General features: G+C 44.6%; 3 protein-coding genes across 7 annotated transcripts in view; 1 reads left to right on the top strand and 2 right to left on the bottom strand.

Moving 5' to 3' along the window:
• Positions 1 to 16,427, top strand: part of NASP (nuclear autoantigenic sperm protein) — a 35,530-nt gene extending 19,103 nt beyond the window's left edge. For 2 of the 3 annotated variants that reach the window (XM_047726003.1, XM_047726004.1), the window contains exons 4-16: positions 549 to 659; positions 4,139 to 4,219; positions 5,391 to 5,500; positions 6,201 to 7,199; positions 11,862 to 11,941; positions 12,344 to 12,429; positions 12,546 to 12,619; positions 13,591 to 13,779; positions 13,897 to 14,063; positions 14,732 to 14,788; positions 14,879 to 14,956; positions 15,627 to 15,755; positions 16,240 to 16,427. In XM_047726003.1, coding sequence (XP_047581959.1) covers positions 549 to 659; positions 4,139 to 4,219; positions 5,391 to 5,500; positions 6,201 to 7,199; positions 11,862 to 11,941; positions 12,344 to 12,429; positions 12,546 to 12,619; positions 13,591 to 13,779; positions 13,897 to 14,063; positions 14,732 to 14,788; positions 14,879 to 14,956; positions 15,627 to 15,755; positions 16,240 to 16,320 — 2,242 coding nt within the window. In that variant the 3' untranslated portion in view covers positions 16,321 to 16,427. The remainder of the gene's footprint in view (positions 1 to 548; positions 660 to 4,138; positions 4,220 to 5,390; positions 5,501 to 6,200; positions 7,200 to 11,861; positions 11,942 to 12,343; positions 12,430 to 12,545; positions 12,620 to 13,590; positions 13,780 to 13,896; positions 14,064 to 14,731; positions 14,789 to 14,878; positions 14,957 to 15,626; positions 15,756 to 16,239) is intronic. The other variant, XM_047726005.1, reaches the window with a different exon arrangement.
• A 1,639-nt stretch (positions 16,428 to 18,066) lies between these two features.
• CCDC17 (coiled-coil domain containing 17) lies at positions 18,067 to 21,988 on the bottom strand. Its single transcript, XM_047726014.1, has 13 exons — positions 21,740 to 21,988; positions 21,551 to 21,658; positions 21,254 to 21,446; positions 20,993 to 21,155; positions 20,690 to 20,773; positions 20,481 to 20,599; positions 20,104 to 20,220; positions 19,689 to 19,834; positions 19,487 to 19,584; positions 19,097 to 19,300; positions 18,725 to 18,935; positions 18,541 to 18,651; positions 18,067 to 18,311 (listed from the first exon to the last, which is right to left on the bottom strand). Exons 1-13 carry the CDS (start codon positions 21,860 to 21,862, stop codon positions 18,207 to 18,209), a joined length of 1,782 nt encoding a protein of 593 aa, XP_047581970.1. The 5' UTR covers positions 21,863 to 21,988; the 3' UTR covers positions 18,067 to 18,206.
• Positions 21,989 to 24,136: 2,148 nt separating this feature from the next.
• The window catches only part of GPBP1L1 (GC-rich promoter binding protein 1 like 1), a 61,143-nt gene continuing 59,261 nt past the window's right edge, over positions 24,137 to 26,018 (bottom strand). For all 3 annotated transcript variants that reach the window (XM_047726012.1, XM_047726013.1, XM_047726011.1), the window contains exon 12: positions 24,137 to 25,030. In XM_047726012.1, coding sequence (XP_047581968.1) covers positions 24,878 to 25,030 — 153 coding nt within the window. In that variant the 3' untranslated portion in view covers positions 24,137 to 24,877. The remainder of the gene's footprint in view (positions 25,031 to 26,018) is intronic.

The raw sequence follows: 26,018 nt of genomic DNA, 5'->3' as shown, positions 1-26,018 counted from the left end.
TTTTTTTTTTTTTTTTAAAGATTTTATTTATTTATTTGACAGGCAGAGATCACAAGTAGGCAGAGACGCAGGCAGAGAGAGGAGGAAGCAGGCTCTCTGCAGAGCAGAGAGTCCGATGTGGGGCTCAATCACAGGACCCTGAGATCATGACCTGAGCCGAAGGCAGAGGCTTTAAGCCACTGAGCCACCCAGGCGCCCCTACCTAAATGTTTCTGGATGTATTTTTCTTAGAAGCAGTACAACTTGCTGTGTGTAATATATGGTTCTTTCATGATTTTTTTTTTTTGTTTGTTGCTTAGTTAGCAAATATTTATAGTAGCATACGATATAGTCTTTGTGAGTAGATAAACCTTTAAGAAAATAATCTAGTTTTGTTGCTTTATGATTTCTTTTGCTTTTATAGTGATAAATGTGAGTTGGCTAAGCCTTGCTGGAGAGTGTGCTCAAAGGTTTAAAGAAGTTAAAGTACAGTGGTTTAAATGTAACAGGTATTCAGAATATGTTGATTTTAAGAAATATTTGACATTTGAAATAATTTTTTCTTGCAGTTTGGATGTGGATAATGAAGCTAAGAAACTGTTAGGTTTAGGACAGAAACATCTGGTGATGGGGGATATTCCAGCAGCTGTGAATGCATTCCAGGAAGCAGCTAGTCTTTTGTAAGTACTGTGTTTTGCTAGGTTGTACTATATTGTGTTTGTTAAAAGGTTGTCTTATGGGGGGGGGCAGAGTTTTAAAAAATTTGATATTTTTCATGTACATGTGTATTTCTGTCACTAACAATAAGACTTGAATATCACTGAGCAATCTCATTCATTTCTTTCCCTGAGTAAGGTAGTTTGTTTTCCAGTCACCACTAATAGGAGGGACCAACTCATCCTACTTTGTTCTGGGACTTTTTTTTTAGTAGGCCCTCGCCCAGCGTGGAGCCCAGCATGGGGCTCAAACTCACAACCAGGAGATCAAGACCTGATGTGAGATCAAAGGTTGTACGCTCGACTGACTGAGCACCCAGGTGCCCAGGTGCCCCTGTTCTGGAACTTTTCTAATTTTAACACTGGAAGCTCTGTGTCTGGGGAAACTCCTGAAAGTCCCAAGCAAGCCAAGATGGTTGGCCACCCTAGCACTAATGCTGACTGTTAGCGCATCTTTTTTTTTTTTTTTTTTTTAAAGATTTTTATTTATTTAGTTGACAGAGATCACAAGTAGGCAGAGAGGCAGGCAGAGGGAGGGGAGAAGCAGGCTCTCCACTGAGCAGGGAGCCTGATGAGGGACTCGATCCCAGGACCCTGGGATCATGACCTGAGCTGAAGGCAGCTGCTTAACTGACTGAACCAGGCGCCCCTGAAGAAATCCCCTTTATAAGAAATGCTTATTAGTAAAACTAGATTTCAGGTTCACCATGATTAAAAGCCTCTAGCTTCTTCATTCCTTCTTATTCAGTCAGTCAGGGTCCTGTCAGTTCATTCTTCTCCTAGCCTCACTCCCTTTCCCAACATGTAGAATAGAATCTTATTCCCGGATGTCTGCATTTATCTTGTTTAATTCCTGACCTCTGGCTTCTTAGTTTGTCATCATCTGGGACAGAGGAACTGAGGCTCTGATATCCTATGGTATGTTATGAGTAGGGTGCAAATTTGATCTGATGCTAAGTATTTCAGTATTTTTATAATAAAAACGTATTAATTTACAGTGTAAACTGATGAAATTGAAGTTTTAAAAAATAAGCACAAGTGAACATACTTCTTAGCTTATTTTCTTACCAGATAATCTAGAGATCAGTATTTTCACTCTCCTGCCTTTATTTTATTTTATGTTTTTTAAAGATTTTTTTTTTTTTTTTTTTTTAATTTATTTGACAGACAGAGACCACAAGTAGGCAGAGAGGCGGTCAGAGAGAGGAGGAAGCAGGTTCCCCGCCGAGCAGAGAGCCCGATGCGGGGCTTGATCCCAGGACCCGGGGATCATGACCTGAGCCGAAGGCAGAGGCCTCAAGCCACTGAGCCACCCAGGCGCCCCACTCTCCTGCCTTTAAGGATATTTAGGGGGAAAATTTGACATGCAGTATTCTAATCTAGTAGATTATACTTTTTTTTTTTTTTAAGATTTTTTTTTTATTTAACAGACAGAGATCACAAGTAGCCAGAGAAGCAGGTAGAGAGAGGAGGAAGCAGGCTCCCTCATTGAGCAGAGAGCCTGATGCGGTGCTCCATTCCAGGACCCCCCGGGATCATGACCTGAGCTGAAGGCAGAGGCTTTAACTCACTGAGCCACTCAGGTGCCCCTCTAGTAGATTATACTTAAACATGACCCTCATAATACTTTGTGATTAGTTTCTCTAGTTATTCTCACTAGGCTGTAAAGGCCATTAGGTGGCCTGACTTTTTTTTTTTTTAAGATTTTATTTATTTATTTGAGAGAGGGAGAGAATGAGAGAGAGAAAAGCATGAGAAGTGGGAGGTTCAGAGAGAGAAGCAGACTCACTGCTGAGCAGGGAGCCCGATGTGGGACTCGATCCCGGGACTCTAGGATCATGACCTGAGCCGAAGGCAGTCGCCCAACCAACTGAAGCCACCTAGGCTTCCCTGACTTTGAGTGACTTCTGCTAGTCCTTCCTTCATGAAAACTAGTCTCCTTACTCTATGTAAAGTACCTCCTCCTTTTCATTTATCACACTTGTGATTTGTTTTCCTTTCCCTCTTCCCTGTCTAGGTATTAAGAGCTAAAACTTATGTATAGTGCTATTTATATTTCTAAGCGTTGTTTTAAATAATTTATAGGCATTATTAATTCAATTCTTAGATCTTTGAACAGTTCTCAACATTTCTGTTTATAGATGAGAAAACTAAGGCATTGAGTCTAAGGTTTCTACAGCTAGTTAAGGTCTAGAGGTGGGATTTAAACCCAGGCAATCTGACTCCAGAGAATAAGCTCCTATATCTAATAACATGCTGTCTTTCCATATACCTTATTCATTATTTAAGGCCCTGCCAAAAGTCCTTTAACTGTTCATTCTGTCCCATACTGACACTTACCTTTTTTTTCCTCCCTTTTTAAAAAGATATATTTATTTGAGAGAGAGAGAGAGAGACAGTGAGAGAGGGAGCACAAGTAGGGGAAGTGGGAGAGGGAGAAGCAGTCCTCCCACCAAGCAAGGAGCCTGTTGCTGTGAGCACAACAGGGGGAGCAGCAGGCAGAGGAGGCAGAGGGAGAAGCAGAGCCTCTGCTGAGCAGGGAGCCCCATGCAGGGTGATCCCAGGATGCTGGGATCATGACCTGAGCCAAAGGTGGCAGAGGCTTAATGACTGAGCCACCCATGTGCCCTGACACTCATCCTATAGCAGGAGAAATACCTATTAATGTAGTTTGGCTCTCAGATTATATACTATAACTGCAGCAAGCAAATTGATGTCACTTGAAACATACATATAGAAAGACCAGGCAATATATTAATTTCGTACATTGTGTGGGTGCACACACTTTTTTTTAAGTCGGCTTCGTGTCCGGCTTGGAGCCCCATGTGGTGCTGTGTTTGCTTGTTCACTTTTTTAAAAGGTTTTATTTATTTATTTGACTGAGAGCATTCAAGTATAGGCAGAGCAGTAGGGAGAGGGGAGGCAGGCTCTGGGTGTGGGGCTCCATCCCAGAACCCTGGGATCATGACCTGAGCCATAGGCAGCCACTTGAGGCCCCCTTGTTTTTATTTATTTATTTATTTATTTGAGAGAGAGAGGGAGCACGAGTGGGAGGAGGGGCAGAGGGAGAGGACAAGCAAATTTCCTGCTTAGGGCAGAACCTGATATAGGGCTCAATCCTAGGACCCTGAGATAATGACCTGAGCCGAAGTCAGACGACTGAGCTAACCAGGCACCCCATGCAGTGTGGGGCTTTGAACTCATGGCCCTGAGATGAAGACCTGAGCTGAGATCAAGAGTTGGAACCTTAAGTCACCCAGGCGCCCCATACATTGTTTTTTAAAGTCCCTTTGAATTTGACTTGAAAGCAAGAGGAGAGGGGAGTATTGGTTTCCTAAAATGATGTGTCACTGAAGAAATGTCATTTTATAATTTACAGAACTAGAAATAAGTATTTTAGACTAGATGTCAGTTCTGATCTTAGATATTTGTTCTCTTTGTAGAGGTAAGAAGTATGGAGAGACAGCTAATGAGTGTGGAGAAGCCTTCTTTTTCTATGGGAAATCACTTCTGGAGTTGGCAAGGTATGTTTTTCAAGCCACAGGTTTTTTGTTTTTTTGTTTTTTGGTTAAAGATTATTTATTTGAGAGAGAGCAAGTGGAGGAGGGTTGGTGGAGGGAGAGGAGGAGAATCCTTAGGCAGACACTCCTCGTTGAGGTTGGAGCCTTTGTGGGGCTCCATCTCACAACCCTGAGATCATAGCCTGAGCTGAAATCAGCAGTCTGCTGTGTAACTGACTGAGCCACCTGGGTGCCCCTCAAACCACTGTTTTTTAAGTGGGATGTTTTGTATCACGTTATGGTGTATTTAAAAACTTAAGTTTCTTTGTCAAGGTTATTTACTAGCTTTGGGATTTCATATGAGCTGGGTGAGACTGGTTTTACTAAGAAAGGGGTTTAGAAGGTACATGAAATTTTGATGGAAGTTTTGGAAGGCACTTGATACAGAGTAAACTTAGGCTTGGGTTTTGACTTTTGGGGGCTTTAGAGGCAGAGATCTTTTCTGTTAGTGAATAATCATAATTTATTTTTGGACCATAAAGTCCAGTATAGAGAGAGAACATTAAAAGCACTCTAAGGAAAAAGGGAAAAAAAAAAAAAAGCACCCTAAGCACAAAACAATCATCCTAAACAAGGACTGAATGAAGGATAATTTGAAAACACTAATATATGAAAATGTGTCATAAATAAAAACCAGTAGACCTACGTATTAGAAAGTTGCATATTTTCCACTGGAGTTTATTAACTAGAATAAAATTTATTAAGGGTATACAAACTAGCAAATGTTAATTGGTACATTTAATCTCAGTTCTGGTAAGTTTTCTAATTTTGTAGGTCATCCTGATTTGTCACAAGTCTTGCCAGAATGTTTTAAAGCCAACTAAAGAAATATGGGTAGATGCGAAGTTTGGGAAATATTTTGGCCCTGTGGTAAAGCAAATACATATTGATCTTGTTCTTTTGTCGAGTCATTGGTGCTTTTTAGGTGGTGGGATGAAGGGTATGCTTTTTTCTTTCTTGCAGTGCTTTTACTGCCTTAATTTATATTAGTTTTGATCACTGCCTTTCTTCCATGAATAAAGTTTGTGTTCTCTGCACTTGATTGCTTTTCTGTTTCTTTTATAATTTCTGTCTTAGAAAACCTGTTAGGTTCTAACCATCGTACCTTTAGTGCTTTCTCCTTTTGTTCTTCTAGAATGGAGAATGGTGTGTTGGGAAATGCCCTGGAAGGTGTGCATGTGGAAGAGGAGGAAGGAGAAAAAACAGAAGACGAATCTCTGGTAGAAAATAATGATAACATAGATGGTATGTGGAGTTGCATGTGATGTTCAGGAGATGCGACGTATATTTCTTGTGTACAGTTGATGGGACTAGGGCTCTCCCTGTCCTGGATGGTCTCTCCTAAGTTGCCTGGGGTGATACCTGCATCTGGTGGAGACTACAGTGGAGACAGCCAATTACTGAAACTGACAGCAGGGTTTTATAAAAGGAAAAGTTAATTTCCCCAATAAATGTGGTTATTTGAATTGATATTTTAAATACATAACAACCTTAAATAATTTTAGATGCAAATTTTTAAAAGTCTGCAGCTCAGTTATTTGAACAGCAGTGCTTTTGGAGTCTTTTTACATTTTTTGTATCTAAGAAAATTAAATGTTAAATTCTAAATGGAGTTTGGCTGTTAGTTTTACATATTAGATGGAGGTTTATAACGTTTAGAGGCGAGCATAAAGCTTGGCATCTCTTAACCTAACTGATAATCAGAATGCTCAAGTAAAACAGTATCTCATTTAAGGAGCTTGGGTTTCTTTTGCTGTAAGTTGCTCTGCTATCTGGGACTTTCCCCTTTGCTTTTTCTCAAGGGGGCAGATAATTTTTAGGCCATCTGCTAAAATTTAAGCCAGGCTGTTTGAGGGTTTAAAGGGAATGTATTTTTAGTTTCCATTTATGCCTTAATCACTAAATTCGAAGACATGTTTATGCTTCATGTTCTTTAACCATGTAGAGGAAGCAAGGGAAGAGTTGAGAGAACAGGTTTATGACGCCATGGGAGAAAAAGAAGAAGCAAAAAAACCAGAAGACCAGTCTCTGGTAAAGCCTGAAATTGATAAAGAGCAGGAGACTGAAATGGAGAAGGGTGGAAGAGAAGACATGGATATAAGTGAGCCTGCAGAGGAACTACAGGAAAAAGTTGAATCCACTCCAGATCAGTTAACTGAAACCACTGAGGCAAAAGAAATAGCAGCACCAGAAGGACTGAATGAAGTCAAGGTCACTTCTGGGAAGCCAGAGCAGGAAGTACCAGATGCTGGGGAAGGAAAATCAGTTTGTGGAACTGACATCCAAGAAGAATCCAGAGAAAAAGGAGGTCAGGAGAAGCAGGGAGAAGTAATTGTGAGCATAGAGGAGAAGCCAAAAGAAGCCTCAGGAGAGCAGCCTGTTACGACTCTCGAAAAGCAGGGTACTGCAGTGGAGGCAGAAGCAGAGCCGATAGACTCAGCAGTTAAGCCAGTGGATGTGGGTGGGGAAGAGCCAAAGGAGCAGGTAGCTGCCTCTGAAAATGAGCCAGGAAAGGGTGTGCTTGATCAGCTGGTAGGGCAAGAAGTGCCTCCTGCTGGAGACTCACCAGAGGTGACAGTAGAGGCTGCAGAAGCTGGGTCCGAAGTCTCTGAGAAGCCTGGGCAGGAGGCCACAGTTCTCCCTGAGGATGGTTCAGTCAATGGACTGTCAGCTGCGGGAGGTGAGACTCCTGTTGAACAACAGACTAATGCAGAAGGACTGACAGAAAGAAAAGATAGCTCGGGACTAGAGGAGAAGGTCAGGGCAGAGTTGGTTCCTAGCCAGGAGGAGACTAAGCTGCCCATAGAAGAGTCTGAGGCAGCTGGAGATGGGGTTGAGACCAAGGTAGCCCCGGGGGCTACTGAGAAGTCCCCTGAAGACAAAGTTAAGATAGCTGCTAATGAAGAAACACAAGACAGAGAAGAACAGATGAAAGAGGGTGAAGGTAACCGGGATATGCAAGAGCTGCAGTGGGTGGCGTACATTTCTGGATTTGACTCACTAATCATGGGTAAAGGTCAGCCTTCCATTCAGGATTTTCCGTCTGCCTTTGGATTAGGAAAGGGCTAAATGAAAATGGGGAAAGTTTAAGAAGATTGTGATAAGTTGAGCAAGTTAAATCAAAAGCAAGTCTTCAGCTGGCTTATAAACTAACGCTTTTTACTAACTGCAAAATAGGGCTTCTCTGGTTTCTGAGACTTGGCTAGCTATCAGTAACTCGTACCGTACTAGCCAGTCGAGGTGGATGGGGGCTGGTGGGGTAGGTAGGGAAACGGGGGCCAGGCTGGCAGAGAATGCTGAATGGATGTTCACTTGCATGCCTCTGGATTATTTAATTTACTGTTCACATGGTTCCTCTTCTCTGCTTTAGGAAGCAGGATCAGAGCAGTAGAATCCAGTGAATTGGTACACTTAAGCAGGCATGCCATTTAAATGAAGGCCATTAAACATAGTGAAAGAAGTCTGGTGACCCTCTTCTACTTTCAGTCTTCAGGAAGTGTTTCGAGGCTTATTTACATTAGTTTTAAATTAGCCCCCTCCAAAAGATAACAAAAAATCTTAACTATTAGCCCTCTTGCTGCTTTCCCCCCATTTCATGCTCGCTTTGGCTGCTAAACTGAAGTTTTTGTTACTTAGAACATTATAAAGTGTGGATGCTTTGCATAGTATTATTGGTCTAATTTTGGTTCAATTCCATCAAGATGTATAAGCCTCTAATTAGCAATTACATAATTGGCACGTCTGACTTGAGTTGTACTGTAATTTGAGGATTCTGCTGTCTGTAAGGCTCATCTAATGTTGGTATTAATAACCACAGGTATATTCCAGTTAATGGTTACCACTTCGTGTAATTGACAGACTAAGGGTTCTGTTTAGTTTTAGATTTTCAAAGACCCACTATCAGTATTTGCAGCTCATTCTGGTAAACTACATTCTACATTCTACCTATGTGCATGTCGTTGCACTCCAGCCAGCACAGGCATGGTAACCAGAAGTGAATTGGCTAAATGGTAGCACCATTGGGCTGCTTGTTGGGTTTTAGGAGTTCTTTATGGAAAAAGCACAGAACTGAATTCTTTAATTTTTAAAAAACTGCCATGTCTTAATCTTTAATGATAGTGATTAAAGATAAAAAGTTCTGCTGGCTCTTAAAAGTTAGACTTTGAATAATAAGCTACAGTAGAGAGGTCCTAGTTCTCCAGTTCAAAAACTATTCAATTGGATCATAAGCAGCATTGTTATAGCTCTCCCACGTACATTATTTTTTATTCCAAAATACTATGTAGTAGGTAGTATTATTCCACTTACAGCCATGAGGAAATAGAGGCTTAGGGGGTTATGTTACTTGTTCAGGGTCAAACACCGTAAGTCATAGTACTAGACTCAGACCCTAGATCTGATATGAATGTAAGTTCTTCCCAAGCCTACCTCACAGTGAGGAAGGTGACTTTATATCTCCTCCCTTAACCCACCTCTTATCAGTAACTTTCTGGTCACTACTGATTGATTGACTGACTGACTTATTTATTTAGAGACTTATTTATTTATTTGAGAGAGGAAAAAAAAAAGTACTTATAAAAGCCTAGTGGTGGGGCACTTGGGTGGCTCAGTTGGTTGGGCAACTGCCTTCGGCTCAGGTCATGATTCTGGAGTCCCAGGATCGAGTCCCACATCGGGCTCCCTGCTCGGGTAGTCTGCTTCTCCCTCTGACCTCTCCCCTCTCATGGTCTCTCTCTCTCTCTCAAATAAATAAAATCTTAAAAAAAAAAAAAGCCCAGGGATCATCAGTTGCATTTTTTTTAGTATGTGCCCTGGTTACCATGCTACTCACAAAGAAGGTACAGTTTTCCATATTTTACAAACGAAGAAATGGCAGAAAGACCGTAAATAATTTGCCAATAAGGAGAGGGCTGAGGTAACCCAAACCTTCTGGCTCTAAGGCCTAAACTTTGACTCTCTGTGCTCTATTCCTCTATATGTGGCAGCATTAGCCTGCAAAAGTCTTACATTTGGTTTTCTCTCTCTCTCTCTCCTTTTTAAAAAAATCTTATTTTTTAAAAAAGATTTTATTTGACAGTGAGAGAGGGAATGTAAGCAGGGGGAGAGGGAGATGTAGGCTTCCTGTTGAGCAGGCTTGATCCCAGGAGCCCGGGGTCATGACCTGAGCTGAAAGTAGACGCTTACCGACCGAGCCATCCAGGCACGCCTAAATTTTATTTTTAAGAACTCTACACCCAATGTGGGGCTCAAACCCACAATCCCGAGATCAAGAGTCACATGTTCGGGATGCCTGGGTGGCTCAGTCTGGGTTAAGCCTCTTGCCTTCAGCTCAGGTCATGATCTCAGGGTCCTAGGATCAAGCCTCACATTGGGCTCTCTGGTTGGCGGGGAGCCTGCTTCCTCCTCTCTCTGCCTGCCTCTCTGACTACTTGTGATCTCTTTGTCAAATAAATAAATAAAAAGAGTCACATGCTCTACTGACTCAGCCAGTCAGGCACCCCAGAGGTTTTCTCTTAAAATCCCATTTCCTACCACCTCTCAGGCCGTCCATATCCCTAATAAAGATAAGTGGTCTGATCGGTAAGTGAACAGAGTTTTTAAAAATTGTAGGCACAGAGCTTGGCCATGCTTAGACAGACTATACTGGTCAATCTGTAGTGTTTACCTGACTTAACCCTGTTAAGTGCTAGAATACCCAGAGAATCAGCAGAGATTGTCTTTGTCTTTAGGAGGAGTTTTTCTTTTGTGCTATTCTATGCCCTTAACTTTTGAATCGGCAACAAATCAGAGAAATGATATAAAACTGTTTCCCTTTTTCCAAGGGATGGTAATAGGCATGATACAAAGAAGATACCATTTTCAAAGAAGCTTGGAAAATATTTTAACAGATCACTGCACGCAGGATATCAGGGCATTCCCATTAATACCTGGGTATAGGTTACTAGGTTGGAAAGTGTTTTTTAAAGTAATGGCTTCCTCGTTAACTTCACTTTTTCTTCACCCTTTCATGAAGGTAGTATAGATTTCTCAAGGGAAACCAGTATTTTCCTCAGATTATCATAAGAATTTTAATTTAAAAATTTGATTTAATAAAACAGGTTTTATGGCAAATTAGATGTCACCTGGCATTCTGGTATGCGTAGGAACAGATACCAGATAATTTAAGAATACAGAATAACAATACATGTTTTGTCAATTTTTCCTACAATCAGGAAGGTAAAATGTTTCATAGATTCACCTCTCTTGAGAATTCTTGAGAATGGGCCTCATTGTCAAAGTTAATAATACCACCCATCTAGTCTGACAGAGTACTAAGTATATAGATAACTCGGAAATTTGGGTACAGAGAGATACTGGTGTATGATGGTGGGTATTTATTTCAGAAGCACTAAATTACATGGTTAACAGGGGAAAAGTGAGTCATTTGATAAAAACCGTTTGCTATAGAGGTCAATTAACTTGTAACTGATTCTTAGAGGATTTTTTTTTTTTTTTTTAAAGTAATGTCTACACGCAGCTTGGGGCTAGAACTTACAACACTGAAATGAAGAATTGCGTGCTCCACCAACCAAGCCAGCCAGGCACCCTTCTTATAGGACTTTAGATTGTCTTACTCATTTTATAATGTTTAGGAATTTTCTGTGCCTATGCCCATTCTAAAGCAGTATTGCTGAATATAAAAGTTTAGACTGACTTAATGGCTCTGAGGCCTAATTGCATATTTATGTTCCCATAATAGCTTGTCAGGAGACAGTATTTGAGCTCTTTTGCTTGTGTTAAAAATGTTTAATGAAAGATGGCAGAGGTAGCCACAGTATACCCAATTCAAGAATTGTTACGTGCCCCCAAAAGCCCATTTTTAATTACATGACATTCTGAACTTTTAACTGGTGCATAGAGCTGTTTATTAGCAGCCTGTCCTTAATGGCAGTTGACTTGTGAACGTATGTCAGTATGGTGAAATAGAGTGTCAATATGGCTGCAGGTTTTAACATTACACTGGAGTAAAACAATTGGTCATGGTACTGCTCACTCAATTCTGTACATGCTAGAGCTGGCTGGAGTCTGTGGCATGCTCATTGGTGAGAGTTGGTAAGGACTACGCTTTTCTTTCCACAGCTGTGTTGTGGGAAAGCTAGTCTCTTGAGCATTCTTGCTCTGAATGGACTGGGATAATTTAACTTTTTGTACTTTCTCAGCGTGTTAGTGTTATATAACAAATGGCTGCTTAAAGACACCAGGAACAGAGTTCTCCAACTGCTTCTGGCTAAGTAGATTGGAGCTTCTAGCAAATAAAATACTACAGTAGCTAATCGGTCTTGATCTGAATGATCCAGATTGACTTTTCTTAGAAGAGAAACGGCCTTCCGATCACTGAAGGTGTAAACCACAGACACACTGTAAGATTATACAATCTAATTCTAGGTTACACTTGAAATAGACTGTAATTATTGGCTTAATATTTATATTCAGCTCAAATATTAACTGACGGCATCTGGCCTGTTCTACCTCAGAATATAGGTTGACAGGCATTTATTGGGATCTTTGACTAGTTAGAAGGAAGATATCCTTAGTATTCTCAGTACTGAGGAATTTTTGCTTGCAGAAACTGAAGGCTCAGAAGAGGAGGATAAAGAAAATGACAAGGCTGAAGAAACACCAAATGAATCACTTCTTGAAAATAAGGTAAATTATTAATTGTTCAGTATCATCATCTGCTTTCTTAGTGTAGGACTGTAGCTTACTAGGGTAGGCATGATTATCATAGTCATTTCTTGGTTAGGCACTGGGGACTCCCTATTCGTGCCTAGAGTACACAGATCCATTTAATCCAAGGATGTTAGAATGGGACCCACCATGTCACTGTTAGATTTCTATCACTGACATAAGGTGATGACTTGGGATAGAAGGATTATAGGGACCCATTCTGTAGATTTTAGGGAGGAAGTCCAAATTTTAAGTCATATATCATGTGGTTTTTTTTTTTTTTTTTTAAGCTGTGTTATATTATACATTTAGATTTGTGATCTGAAGATGTGCCTATCTTATACTTCTGCCTAATACCAATGATTTGGATATACTTTTTAGTCTCCTCAAGAAAATGAAGAGGAGGAGATCGGGAATCTAGAGCTTGCCTGGGATATGTTGGATTTAGCAAAGATAATTTTTAAAAGGTAACACTTTTTGATGTTTCTAGGCTCAGGTTGGGAGTTTGGAGCTTGGAAGTAGAGTATCGGTTAGGTTTGGACAAACGCTATTAAGGTTTCTGATCATCTTTTCCTTCTTTCAGGCAAGAAACAAAGGAAGCTCAGCTTTATGCTGCACAGGCCCATCTTAAACTTGGAGAAGTTAGTGTTGAATCTGGTAATAACATTTTCCATTCTACTCTTTCCTTTAATGTGTGTCCCTCCCCCCCAGTTCTTCCTCTATTCCTTAAAATTCCGCTTGATCAATTTTCAGTGGTGGGCAGTTGGCTTTAAAAAAAGATTTATTGGGGTGCCTGGTGGCTCAGTGGGTTAAGCCTCTGCCTTCTGCTCAGGTCATGATCTCTCAGATCAGCGGGGCGTCTACTTCCCTTCCTCTCTCTCTGCCTACCTCTCTGCCCACTGTCTGTCAAATAAATAAATCTTAAAAAGTAAAAAAAATTTATTAGATAAATAATTATTATTTTAAATTAACTTTATTATAAAGCACGAGTAGGGGGAGGGGCTGAGGGAGAGGGAGAAGCAGGCTCCCTGCTGAGCAAGGAGTCTGATGTGGAGCTCTATCCCGGGACTATGAGATCATGACCTGAGCTGAAGGCAGATGCTTAACTGACTGAGCCACCCCAGCACCCCTGGCAGTTGGCTTTAAAAGGAGAGTGGGTTTGGGTTCCTATAGTTCCTACAATAGTGAAGAATTTCTTCTGAAATTTCTTCAGTAGGGATTCCCCACCCTCCGCTCCACACCCCACCCCACCCCACCCCCGCCCCGCCCCGCCCCGCTGTTAGGTACTTGTATAGTCCAGCATCCTGCATATGCTACAAAGAAAATGTAATTTAAAACGAGAGCAGGGGTGCCTCGGCGGCTTAGTCATTAAGCGGCTGCCTTTGGCTCAAGTCATGGTACCAGAGTCCTGGGATCGAGCCCCACATCCGGCTCCCTGCTAGGCAGGAAGCCTGCTTCTCCCTCTCCTGCTTCCCTTGCTTGTGTTCGCTCTCTTGGTATGTCTCTGTCAAATAAAATCTTTACAAAATAAAAACAAAATAGAGCATTCCTATGGAATGGTCTAGAATTTAGAAGTATTATATATTAAGTGCTGTCCATTTGCTTGCTATTCTTTTTCCCTTCATTAGAGAATTATGTCCAAGCTGTGGAGGAGTTCCAGGCTTGCTTAAACCTGCAGGAGCAGTACCTGGAAGCCCACGATCGGCTCCTTGCAGAGACCCACTACCAGCTGGGCTTGGCCTATGGGTACAACTCTCAGTATGACGAGGCAGTGGCACAGTTCAGCAAATCTATTGAAGTCATTGAGAAAAGAATGGGTGAGTGAGCATCAGCTACTTGACGATAAGCTCGACTGGCTCCAGTTCGACAGTATTAGAACAAAATGGATCCTTTGGTGGTAACTGTTACTGATCACTTCAGCCTGTTCTTTGTAGCTGTACTAAGTGAGCAGATGAAGGAGGCTGAAGGATCATCTACTGAATATGAGAAGGAGATTGAGGAGCTGAAGGAACTGCTACCTGAAATTAGAGAGAAGATAGAAGATGCAAAGGAGTCCCAGCGTAGTGGGAATGTGGCTGAATTGGCTCTGAAAGCAACTCTGGTTGGTTTGGTTTCCTTTTAAAGTTTTGATAATAGCATGTTCGATACTGTTGGAAGGCATCATGGTATCATGTTCTATTAGTCTAGGAACCATGATATGGTTTCCAGGGAGTTGGTGGTTAGAAGGAATGTGAGAATTTATCTAGTTTACCTATCCAGTAGTATAATGCTTAAGAGAATACACTCTGGAGCCAGACTGGTTTTAAGTTCTGTATCTGCTACTTGTTATTGCGACCATGGGCGTGTTCCTTAATGTTTCTTTGCCTTAGTTGACTCATCTATAAAACGGGGATAGTATCTGTATGTTAAAATACTTCTGACAGTACAAATGGTATTTGCTTAACAAATGTAAGCTATTACTATCATCTCTGAGAACTCCTCTGTATAGATAGCAAAATACTGAGTGGCTGCTGGAATGTCAGGGAGCTTTCTACGCCACAGGTGATAAGATATGGATGGGTTAATTTCATATTTACACTGTGCCTAAGCCCCCGGTTTGGGGGTGGCAGGTGCAGGTAGAGGGGGTGGATGATACTGCTGGTATGTGGAGGCCCACTAGTATTTGAGGTCTTGGTCAGTTGTTTGGATGGTAGGCAGCTGTTGTAGGTATGTAGGTGACCTGGTGGGTTCTGTCTTGGGACCCACTTGGGTCTGTCACCTCCCGCACAGGTGGAGAGCTCTACTTCAGGTTTCACTCCTAGTGGAGGAGGCACTTCAGTCTCCATGGTGAGTATTCAAGAGATTTTTGTCACTTAGTATTAGGCCTGTGTGTGTCCTGCGTAGTCATACATTGCTAACAGAGTCCTTTTTGTCAAGGTTGCCAGTAGAAAACCAGCAGATGGTGCTTCCTCATCAAATTGTGTGACTGATATCTCCCACCTTGTCAGAAAGAAGGTAAATCTACATGTGGTCATTTCTATTTTCTTTCCAGTTTGCTTTTTGTTGTTTTGTTGTTGTTTTGTTTTCCCTCAAATGACACACCAGGTATACATTCCTTAATATTTGGTGAATAAGACATTTCATTTGGCAAAGTTAGTGAGGATTTGAATGAAGGTAGTTTTCACTTGAGTATGTTTTCTGTTTTCCAGGCCTCTTTTGGCCCAGGACTGTCAGGAAAGCTTCTGAGAATTGCTTAGATCAGCTCTTCTTGGGAAGCTGGCAGGTTTTCCTTGATAGTAGTTGTTCAGCAGCAGACCTGCTGATACTTAAACTCTTGTGGCATCCCATCTTCTGCCTATAATTACAGTCTTTTTTTCCTCTTGCGGGAGACTGTTTCCTTATTCACAAACTTGGGGTTTGGTTACTATTCAGATCTACTCCTTGCCCTTCCCCTAGAGAGGCTAGACTGGTATGTTGTGGCTGACCAATTTATTGTACCGAGCACAGGTTGGCGTCTACTTCCTGTGGCCATAGGCGAGACCTTGAGAGGCATGGATCCTGATGTCGGGATCTTTGCACCATGTGGCAGCAGAGGGGGAGGAGAGGAGTGAAGGGCTTTTAAAGTTTTGCAGTACTTTGAAAAAACTCGGCACATTTGTGAAGCCTTCCCAATTTCTATCTTCAGAGGAAACCAGAGGAAGAGAGTCCCCGAAAAGATGATGCAAAGAAAGCCAAACAAGAGCTGGAGGTGAATGGAGGCAGTGGGGATGCCGTCTCCAGTGGAAATGAAGTTTCAGAAAACATGGAGGAGGAGGTGGGCAGTTAAGCGGGCTTGGACTCTTGGCTTATTATTTCCCCTTGTTCTCAGGGCCTGGGAAACTAGTCATCCTAAGTGCATGTTCCTCACCTTGAGCCTGTTTGGATTACTTGAATGCAACCCTCATAGAAACAGTGTGCAGGAAACTGGTTTTGGAATGTGGGATTTCTCACTGACGAATGGAAGCTATATACATACCACAGGTCCTGCTCTAACGAATGTATGAGAAGGCACTTAATTGGGAAGACCGTTGGGTTATTTCTGCTTGCTCCCTTTCCAAGTGATGTGTGAACATTGGTTCTGTCAGCCCTGTTAGACTTTCGGAAATGGCCTTACATTTTGTGGTAATCATCCTATTAGGAGTGTAGGGAGCAAGGCAGGCTTTAGGAGACCTGTTCACTTTCTCTGCCTACTCGATTGTATAAGACAGAAGGGCTGAAACAAGGCTCATTTATGCCCAGGCTCCCTATTTATCTTCCAGGCTGAGAATCAGGCTGAAAGCCGGGCAGCAGTGGAGGGGACAGTGGAGGCCGGAGCTACAGTTGAAAGCACTGCATGTTAAAGAGAGGGCGCAGAGCCCTCCTCCTGAGGGAAAGTTTTTGTATATAATGTATTTTTTCACTTTGGGGGGATTCTTTTTGTATAACTTCAATAAAGATTGTAAGCAAAGGTTGAGGCTTTGATGATTTTTTTCTTAAATACTGGCTGACTCTGTGCCTTGGAGCATTCTGGGTCAAAGGTACTCACCCTGCCCCTTTCTGTACTGATCTCTGTTGGGAGTTCCCATCCAAGCTCCTATCTAATATGGAGGTGATCAAATCATGCACAGCCATCGGCCCTTTGTTTTCTAGTGGTGCTACATTTTTCCCATTTTAAATACTGAACTCCACCGTCTTGCAAGCCTTCAGTGGTGCTGTCTCTTGATGGGGGCTACAGAAACAAGACTTGGTAAAGATCTTGCTGTTTCGTGCTGATACCATTTGGTGGACTTCATGAGCTGATAACTGCCTGAGCCAGGCCTTAAGTGATAACTGTTCCCACCTAGTTTCCAGTTGAGGGTCAGTAATTCTGGAAAAAGAACTCTGAAGAAAACTTGTGCAGGAGGGGTAGGAGGGGGGAGTGATTGTTGAGGAAAACTGGTGTGCTAACTGTAGAGAATTGAGTTTTCTGGTTTGAAAGTGGCTTAAGAGAGAGACTGGACACTTTGGATGTGGTTGGAAGAATTTGTGGGGAGGCTGGCTGGTGGAGTTTTGCTTTCTGTACAGAAGGGCTGAAATATATCTTATAACTTGAATCCAAATTGTTACCCATCTGCAGTTTTGACTTCTCAAATAAAGATGCTAAAAAATGCTCCTGGTCTGGACTTGTGTTTAAAGATCTTTCAGTGGGATCCCGAACTACCTGAAGCATTTCAGTGTGGGATGTGGGGTTGAAAGGCAGAAATGCCCACCCGTTCTGGCTGCATAGTCAGGGTGCTGGTGCTCAGGACACTTGCACTAAAGCCATCCCACAGGGACCTCTCTGATGGACAGAGTGTGCCCTAAGTGCTGCCTGAGCTGCCTCAGCCTTGACCCTTAGTTAAGTTACTGTTTGGGTCTGAATTCCAAACTGTGTCTGCCCTACATGACCTCAAGGGATTTGGTAATTCTGACCACCCAGAGGGCTACTTCGCTGCACTAGGTAGACAGTAGTAGGTCAGAATCTGCCGTTTTGAATAGCCAATGTCAGGCCATTTTCCAGTTGATATATTGTTTCCTAAATAGATAGCAGAGAAAATGGTTGGAATTTTTCTGGGCTGGTTATGGTAACTCATGGCTGTAGGACCTCTGGCTTTGAACTTCCTGAAGATAGAAGCCCTAGATGCTAAAGTCCTAAGGATTTTAGGCCTTTGATTAAAAGGTTGGCACTGGGTTCTGGCACTGGGACCCAATATCAAATTTCAGCCAGATTTTACACGTGACCCTCTATAATTGTGGAAGGTATGGGAGCTCCTAGTTCAGTGGGGACCTTTATAGTCTGGAAAGGCTTCCCAGAAGATGTCCTGAACAAAGTGTGGCAACAAGATGGGCTTTAGCCCCCCTCCCCCAATAAAGAAATTGATGATGTTCCATTTACAAATTTAAGAGTGCCCCCAGCTTTTAAAGAATTCATATTCCAGGCAATACTGAAAATACCCAATATCCATTTAATCCTCACATCCATTTTATAAGAGAAAACTAATAAAGGCCAAGTATTTGTGGAAGGTGGCAAAGCTATGGTTGGATCTCCTATCTTGAGCTTGTATCTGGTGTTTGCTTCTAGACCCTCTGAGAACGTGGAGTAGTAAAGCTGCAGGTCTGGCAACAAGTCCTAGTTCTGAGCCTCTTAAGCTACTCATGCCCACCCACATTCTCCTAGACTCAGGAAGCCGGCGGTGGCGGTCAAAACCGTGATGAGGGCCCAAACCATCTATCCTTGACTCTGCTGCTGAGGGGGCTCTTCAGGAGGAGGGGGGTCAACAAAGCCAGCTTTTGGGGCAAGGAAGCTTGCTTCCAGTGAAGGTGAGCTGGACATCTGTGGAACAGGGAGAAGTGTATCTTTAGCAAGTGGTTTATATCTTAACTACCTAAGGTAAACCAAGTCAGCCTCACTGTGCAGCTCTGATTTCCTCATCTGTTTACATAGTCTGCCTAACACATGTATGATAGTTAAAGGAGTTAATTCACAGAAATAGCTTGGAACATGCTGGCAATTGACCACGCCAGTCACACTGCGGTATCCCTAGTGCTAGGTGAGCCCTCACCGGAGGTGGGTACTGGTACTCCTGGGCACTTGCGGGATTGATCTCTGCCAGTGTCTGGACACCTGCGTCTCTTGCATTAACCAGTCGCAGAAAGAGCTCAGCCTGACCTACCTGGAGAGAGATGACATGGTACGGCGTCTATACCTGGAGGGGAGGAGATCCAGTCCCTGTCCTCCACACTTACCTGGGGAATCCCATTCAGCTGCCCAAGGCTAAGGCTGGGGTCCAGAGGAAGGGCCCGAAGTGGAAGGCGCCAACGTCCACTTAATACCCTTTGCTCCCGGTCAAATAGCACTAGTGAGGCCCAAGCCTTTGGCTGTGGTTCCCTAGTCCATGCCAGCCCCTGCCAGGCCTGTAGCTCACAGACCAGGGATACTGATGCTGAAGGTGGCAGCCTAGAACAACCAACACAAGATGTCAGAAGCCAGAACTATTCTTTCCTTGGACAGCTCTCAGCCAGTGGCCCTGTATATAGATGGGGAAACTCAGCAGGATGGGGGAAAAGATTCAATTGTGACAAAAAGCATCAAAAGTCAATCAATCTCTAACTACTGACCTGGGTACAGGCTGCCTGCTGGCAAGGATGGCACAATTGCCCACGGGCCCAGGAGCTGGAGGTGGGGGCAAGCAAAGGGCTGGGGGCAATGCCGTGGCTCCTCCTGTGTCCTGTCCATCTCGGGTCAAGCCAGTCATTAGTTGCACCCAAATCCAAGAGGCCTCAAGGCCCCGAAGGAAGTCATAGAAAATGACCAGCCCAGCCCTGAAGAACACAGGTTTCAGCTGCCATCTATACAACCCCCAACTCCTCTGAACCCTATCCCCTCAGCCTGGCCCTTCACCCCATCAGTTCCCCAACCCTAGCTCTTCCTAGTGGGTCTGCTTAATCAGATGATGACCCAGTGATGACCAAGTCACAGAGAATGTCAAAGGAGGGAGCAGGTCTCACCCAGGGTCATAGGGTGCAGGGCCCAGAACGTCAGAGGCCGGCAGAAGGAAGTATGGATCCAGACCTAGGTTCTTGGTCATGGTTCCAGGAACCTGCAGCTGTAGGTGGGGGAAGAGTTGACTTGCGGAAAGCCTCCTTGGTGCCCATGCTTCCCCAACTACACAAAACAGAGCGGCCCTGGCCCCAGCCCCTGGGTCCTCACGGCCTCTTCTGTGCCACTCAATAGGATGCCTGTGGAGTGTGGAAGGGGCGGCAGCAGAGGAGCCACCGGCGGCGGGAGGCGCGGGGGATCTTCCCTCCTTCTAAGGCATGGGCTGGGATTCACCAAATTTCGAGGCTCCGTAGGCCCTGGGACCAGAGTTAAGAGTAGGGCATCTCTGAGCAGGACGCGGCAAGAACAGGCCTGAGACAAACTTTCCCTGAGAGCCGGACCCACATGCACGGACACCTGGAGATGCACGAGGGCAGGAACGGACAGGACACAAACGCGCCTCATTCCCCATGCACGGCCCCTCTAACCCCTTCCTCTGCACTCAGCCTGCTGGGGAGAGCTAGGCGAGCTAGTGAGGCCCAAGCCTTTGGCTGTGGTACAGGGTAGGACAAGGGGGCTCGCTGACCCCAGGACGCAGGGCCTGCACCCCTCTGCATCTGTAAGGCCAGGATTTCTGCCTCCAAGCGCCGGTTTTCGGTTTCCACTACTAGAAGCTCCCCCAGGGCGGCACCTGCCTCCTTTCCTGCAATGAAAAAGTCCGACCTGCCACCTCCAACCTCTGGTAACCAGCTGTGCAATTCTGAGAATTCCAGCTTTAGGTCTCTATGGACAAGGCCGGACTTGTCAGGTAACATTCTAGCCATTGCCACAAAGACCTCCCAGGTTTTCCACCTTCAGGTGGTCCCCATGCCAAAACGCCCCCCCCGCCACGCCCGCCAGTTCAACCGCCCTTTTCTCCTCCCAGAATTAAGACCACCGCTTGGGAGAGGCCCTCTTGTTCACCTCTGCGAGTCCGCAACCGCCGCAGCTCCAGTGCTGATGCCTCCACCTGCAACTGACAGATCTGGCCCAGAACGCCGGGGTTCCGGCCCCCGCCTCGAACGTAGGCCTCTCGCAGGGCCCTAGGGAGGGAGCAGGGGACAAAAATGCAGCAGCGTCTTTCCAGGACTGATCAACTCTTCGCCCTTGCCGACCCTGGTCCGGGACCTCACCCGATCTCGGCAGCCAAAGTCCCTGGGTTGGCCCGCAGCACCGGACAACAGAGTTCTGCCTCTCGCAGGGCGCTGAGCCGGGCCCTGGGGCAGGGGTACACGCGCGCTGAGGTGTTGCTGATTCCGAGACCCGGCCTCCGGAAGCTCCGCCCCTTCCCTACCCAATGCCTGCGACCGTCCAGCTGCGTGGGCGCCTACGCCTCCCGCGTCCCGCCGCGGCTCCGCCTCAGGTCAGGCTCCGCCCCTTCCCCCGGCCCCCGGCGGGTTCAGCTGAGCTTCGAATTCGCCCGCGCCGGGTCTCACCCGGCCTCCGGTTGTAGCTGCTGAACTTGCGCCCCTAGCACTTCTAGAGCTCCCCGCGTTCGCCCGGCTTCTGCCCGGAGTTCTCGAAGCTCCCGCTCCAGACCGAAAAGGCGTGATATTCCGCCCCGGGTCTGGGCCAAACCTTGGAGGCGTTGGCTCAGTTCTGAGGCGTTAAGGGACGGAGTAGCAATGGGTCGGACAAACTCAAAGCCAAGGGGTTGGGGCAGGGAGGGCCCGTTATCCCCCGTCGCTTTCCCTCACCCTCACTGCGTCTCTCCAGGGCCCGGCTCTGTGACTCCGTCTTCGCCACCTGCTTTGCGTGAGTCCCCTGCAGCGCCCGAAGCCGCTCGCTGGGGCTTCCAGCAGCTTCATGGGTGCTTCGAGTCTGCGCCTGGGTCTGGTTCCGGGGCCCTTCTAATCCCCTGGGGACCTCTGTTATCCAAGGTCGCATTTCCTGTAGGTACAGCCGCAGTGTTCGGGGTAATCTGACCCGTGATCTGCGTGATCTGTAGATTTAGGGAGGATGCTGAATTTCCAAATGGGGAAAGTCTGGAGTACCTCTTCTGTTAGCTTCTTAAGAGCCAATTTGCTGGCCTCCTGGTCTGGGAGGCCCTGGTGTTCTTGTGGCACTACCTGGCGACAGGACAGGGCGTGGGGTGAAGAAAACTGAGGCTCAGAGTTGCTTGAATACCCACCCATGTGGCCATGGAGGCAGCCCTTTTAAGAGAGGTGGGCTCCGGGTGTTACCTCTCGGGTCAGACGGCCAATGCAGAAACGCTGAGTGTGGGTGGCCAACAGCGTCCAGGAGCGGAAAACCATGTCACAGGACCCACAGGACAGGAGCCCTGGCTCCCCAGAATAGGAGGCCATGGGATGGGACCTCCTTTCCTGACACGCCAGCCAAGACCTGCAAGAGACAGGACAGAGAGCAGGGGAAAGGGAGAAAAGGATGAAACAAAGCCAGAGGCAGCAGGAGGAAAGGCCAAGTTTGCTGAGTTTACATGATTAAGTTTATGTTTGGGGAGGAGACTTAGCTCCCTGGGCAGCAACCACAGGTCTAGGCAGGTCCAGAGCAGGGGTGGGGAAAGGCTGATCACCTTTGGGAGGAGCCCCTGGCTTGAGAAAGCGTCACAAAGTCGCTCCACTGCATTACATGAGCATGTGCAAGTCCTTTGACCACATCTTGGTTTCTCTGCTGATGTAAAGGGAACAAACAGCTGCATCCCAGACTAGCTGGGCCCCTCGCACATACTCCCCCTCCCCATCACTGGTTATTCAACAGTCTCTGGCAGGGAAATATCATTTTGTTCATTCTTGTTCTGCCCAAGTGAACATTACCGAAGTTAAGTGTTCTCCGTTCTAGGGAACACCTGGGAGAGGAAGCCTTCTGCCCTTTTAGGCTTTGTCAGGAAACTTGTCTTTCCCCTAGGCTTGAAAAGCCTTCCCTTGTACTGCGGCCCTTGGGAAGCAACCACAGCTTTTGCATAACCAAAAATCACACCAAGGCTGACAGTTTTTCCCTCACCCCATTCCTGTTTGGGGTTTTGTCTGGAGTGGGAAGATAATTAGCACAGCCCAAGGAATGAAAGTTCTGGGAGAACACAATCTATCAGATGAGAGAATCAGATATAGAAAGGTAGCCCTTCATTCGAGACAGGGCAGGGGACTTTTGTGCTGATCGAATCTCTGCCACCTCCCCAAATACATGTATCACCAGCAGGAGCTCTGAGCTCAGAGCCCCATGTTTCTCCCTTAAGGGAGAAACAAATTCCCTTTTCTAAACAAGGCAGGGACTTAGGGTAGCAGCCCTCTCACCATGTGAAGGCCAAGGTGTGATCAGCAACAGGTTACAAGTGTTTCAAAGCATGTGATCTCAGCCAGCTTAATTCCAAGCAAGAAAAAGGGCACATTTTTAGAAATTTGTTCTGTGAAAGCTAGTAAGTGGCAAAGCTCAACCCCAAACAGGCAGGGTATCTTTATCTCAACCAACTTATTTCCAGTTTAATACTTTTGCAACTTAATTCATTTTATAGTATTTCACTGATTCTAAGATGTACCCCCCCCAACATTTTAACACTGAAATCGAGACCGACTCATACCTGGCAAGTTTTCTTTTTTTTAAAGATTTATTTATGAGAGAGCGTGAGAGAGAGAGAGAGAAAAGCGGACTCCTTGCTGCATAAGGAGCTGGACTAAGGCTTGATCCCACAACCCTGAGATCATGACCTGAGCCAAAATCAAAAGTCGGAAGCTTAACCAACTGAGCCACCCAGGGACCCGGCAAGTTTTCTTATTAGTACATAATGCTTCAAAAGATATATCCAATGAAATATGATACAGTTCTTATTGCTCTGTCTCAACCACCATTTCTACATGGACTGCTTGTAACCCCAGCAGAAGAGACTATGTAATTCAGTGTGGCAGACAGGGTTCCTTCCTAGCCTTCCTAGCCTTTAGAATCTAGCCAATGTCATGCTGGTTTCTCTGCCTCTAGCCTCTATCCTTTCTGGAGACACAAGTTAGTTCTCTTTCTAACATGCAGTCAGGACTGTTACTCTGCTGGTTGTCTCCCACTAGAGGACAATCCTAGACCGCTATATCCACCAGGGACCATGCACTGTAGGGATGGCCAGAGTGCCAGTGTCACTGCGTGCTTGCTTTAACTTCTACTTGTCTGTAAGATTTTGGCCTACGACTTCATTTTGAATATAATGGTTTATTCTCTTCCCTACTGGGCTGGGCATTCCCTGCACCCCCAGAACCTTGCAAAATGCCTGGCTGTACGGGGAGAGCTGGGAAGTGTATGTTGAATGAAAAACTGTGCCTCTTCCACTGGTCACTGCTCAAACCCTTTCCCATGTTCCTGTTTAGCAGGAAAACTGAGGCACAGAACCTTCCTTGAAATATGCAAACTGGTAAATACCCAGGCAAATGAAAATCAGTTTCAGGAAGGAAACTTGGGTTTCTGATTTTATTACTGATAATTTATTGCACAAGTTTTTCTGCATCAAAAAAGTATCCGCTAAAAGGAGAAACAGTGGTGTTTGAATTTCAGATTTCCCTCAGACTTCTAGAAGTATTTCCCTCAAAGAATCCACTCATCTAACTTTAAAGGAAATATACTTCTTACACAAGACAATCCAAACTGATGCAAAATATTTATTCCAAGTTAGTTATTTTATGCAGTAGTTTTCCCCTTCAACAGACTTGTGATAACCACATCTTTTAAATCTGTAAATAATGTTATCAAAATAATCTTAATCTTTGAAATCTCACAAAAATTTATATTTTACAATCCACCCTGAATATCAAGGCTGCAAGAATAACACAACATTTCCTATATCCAAATATTTTACAGCTGTACCCAAAAAAAGGAAAAAAAAAAAAAGAAAGAAAAAAGAAAACCATGTATGCTTGGTTAAGGGCTAAAGTTACCCGAGCAGCCAAAAATAAAATAAAATATCCAAATTATTAGCATTAATTTAATACAATTATAACTTCAATAGTCACTTTGTCATTGACAATGATTGCTTGAGCACAGGGGTGAGTGCCCCAAGGGCTGGTAGTAGAAGCTGTTGCTGCAGACCGGCGTCTCCTCTCTGCACTGCCAGCTCCCACTTGTGCGTCGCCCCATAGATACTGTGTCTGTGTGTGTGTGTATTTAAAAAATCTTTCCCATCACACAAACTTCTCTCTATTAAGCAGATAACAGGGAAGAACAACAAAAGCTAAACAAGCCAATTGCTCTCTCTTTGGGATATGATTATTTTCCCTTGTGCATGAAGTATTCAACAACATAAGAAAAGGAAAAGAACGATTTCTTTTGTATACTCCCTAAACACACAAGCTGAGTTTACTGGGTCAGATTTGTGAGCATTTATATGCCTACTTCCAGGCATCGTCATCTGATGTTTCACTGCTACTGGTTTCCGTGTCCGAATCCTCAAACTCTGCTTTACGAGTGCTTCTCCAAGGGGAGAACAGGCTGGAACCACGGCTCTGCAAAAAGCCGTTCTTCCCAAAGCCATTTCTTCTCAGCTGTGGTTAGCAGGAAAAGAAAAAAGAAAACCGTCAAAAACTACACTGGCAGTGGGACCTGAAAAAGGCCGGTACTGAATTCAAGGCAGAATGTAGAAGGGGCCCTTCTGAGAGAGCCAGGATTTCTTTTTTCTTTTCTTTCTTTCTTTCTTTTTTTTTTAAAAGACTTTATTTATTTGACAGAGAGAGACACAGCGAGAGAGGGAACATAAGCAGGGGGAGTGGGAGAGGGAGAAGCAAGCTCGGGTCCCAGGACCTGAGCTGAAGGCAGACGCATAATGACTGAGCCAGCCAGGTGCCCCCCACCCCAAGATTTGTTATAGCTGTGCTTTTCAAACTCACAGTGCAAATCAGTCATTTACAGATCTTTCTTAAGAATGCAGATTCTGATTCAGTAGGTAGGGTTTCAGATTCTCTATTTCTACAAGTTCTCAGGTGATAACAATTGAGAGAATAGTTTTGAGTAGCAGAGTCTTTATGTCAGCTGTAATTTCTCTTTACAGGCCTTAATCCTATTGTTATTTGTGCTTTAAATAAAAATCGGAGAAGTAAAAATGTAAAGAAAATATAAATACCACCAGAATGTAAGCCTCATGAAGTTTTTAACTCCATTTATCTTGTTCATTGCTATAAATCTCAAGGTCTGGCAGTGTTTCAGAGAAAGAAGCCAACCATTTGTTGGATAATTCAAAGAGGTTGTTTCTTGGCTCTGGCCAGAGAATATCAGAGGGAAACCACAGGGCTGGAGGTGGGGGTGGGGTGGACAGGCCTGCTTCTGCTTCCCTAGAGACCCAGGGCTCCGCCCATTACTCTGGGACACAGCCTTGTGGTTCTGATAAGGGGGTAGAGCTGCCAGAATGAAAGAACATACTACTTTCTGGAATCTGCTAACTACTGACCTAGTTTTTATATCCATTACCAGTAATCCCTGTTGCCTAAGCAGTGATTCGCTCCTCTGTATTTCTACTATGGCAACTTACTTTATGTT

Source organism: Lutra lutra, chromosome 4 (genome assembly GCF_902655055.1).
Source record: "Lutra lutra chromosome 4, mLutLut1.2, whole genome shotgun sequence".
Lineage (NCBI taxonomy): Eukaryota > Metazoa > Chordata > Mammalia > Carnivora > Mustelidae > Lutra > Lutra lutra.
The sequence above is the reverse complement of the archived record's forward strand: the minus strand, read 5'-3'. Positions and strand labels throughout refer to the sequence as shown.

Bases quoted from the DNA above. Each gene is read 5' to 3' on its own strand.
- CCDC17 (XM_047726014.1), bottom strand. From the start codon at position 21,862: ATGGCCTCCTATTCTGGGGAGCCAGGGCTCCTGTCCTGTGGGTCCTGT. The intron at 19,585-19,688 runs GTGAGGACCCAG...CCCCACCTACAG, and splicing joins TGAGTGGCACAGAAGAGGCC to CTGCAGGTTCCTGGAACCAT. The intron at 18,652-18,724 runs GTAAGTGTGGAG...ATCTCTCTCCAG, and splicing joins AGCTGAATGGGATTCCCCAG to GTAGGTCAGGCTGAGCTCTT.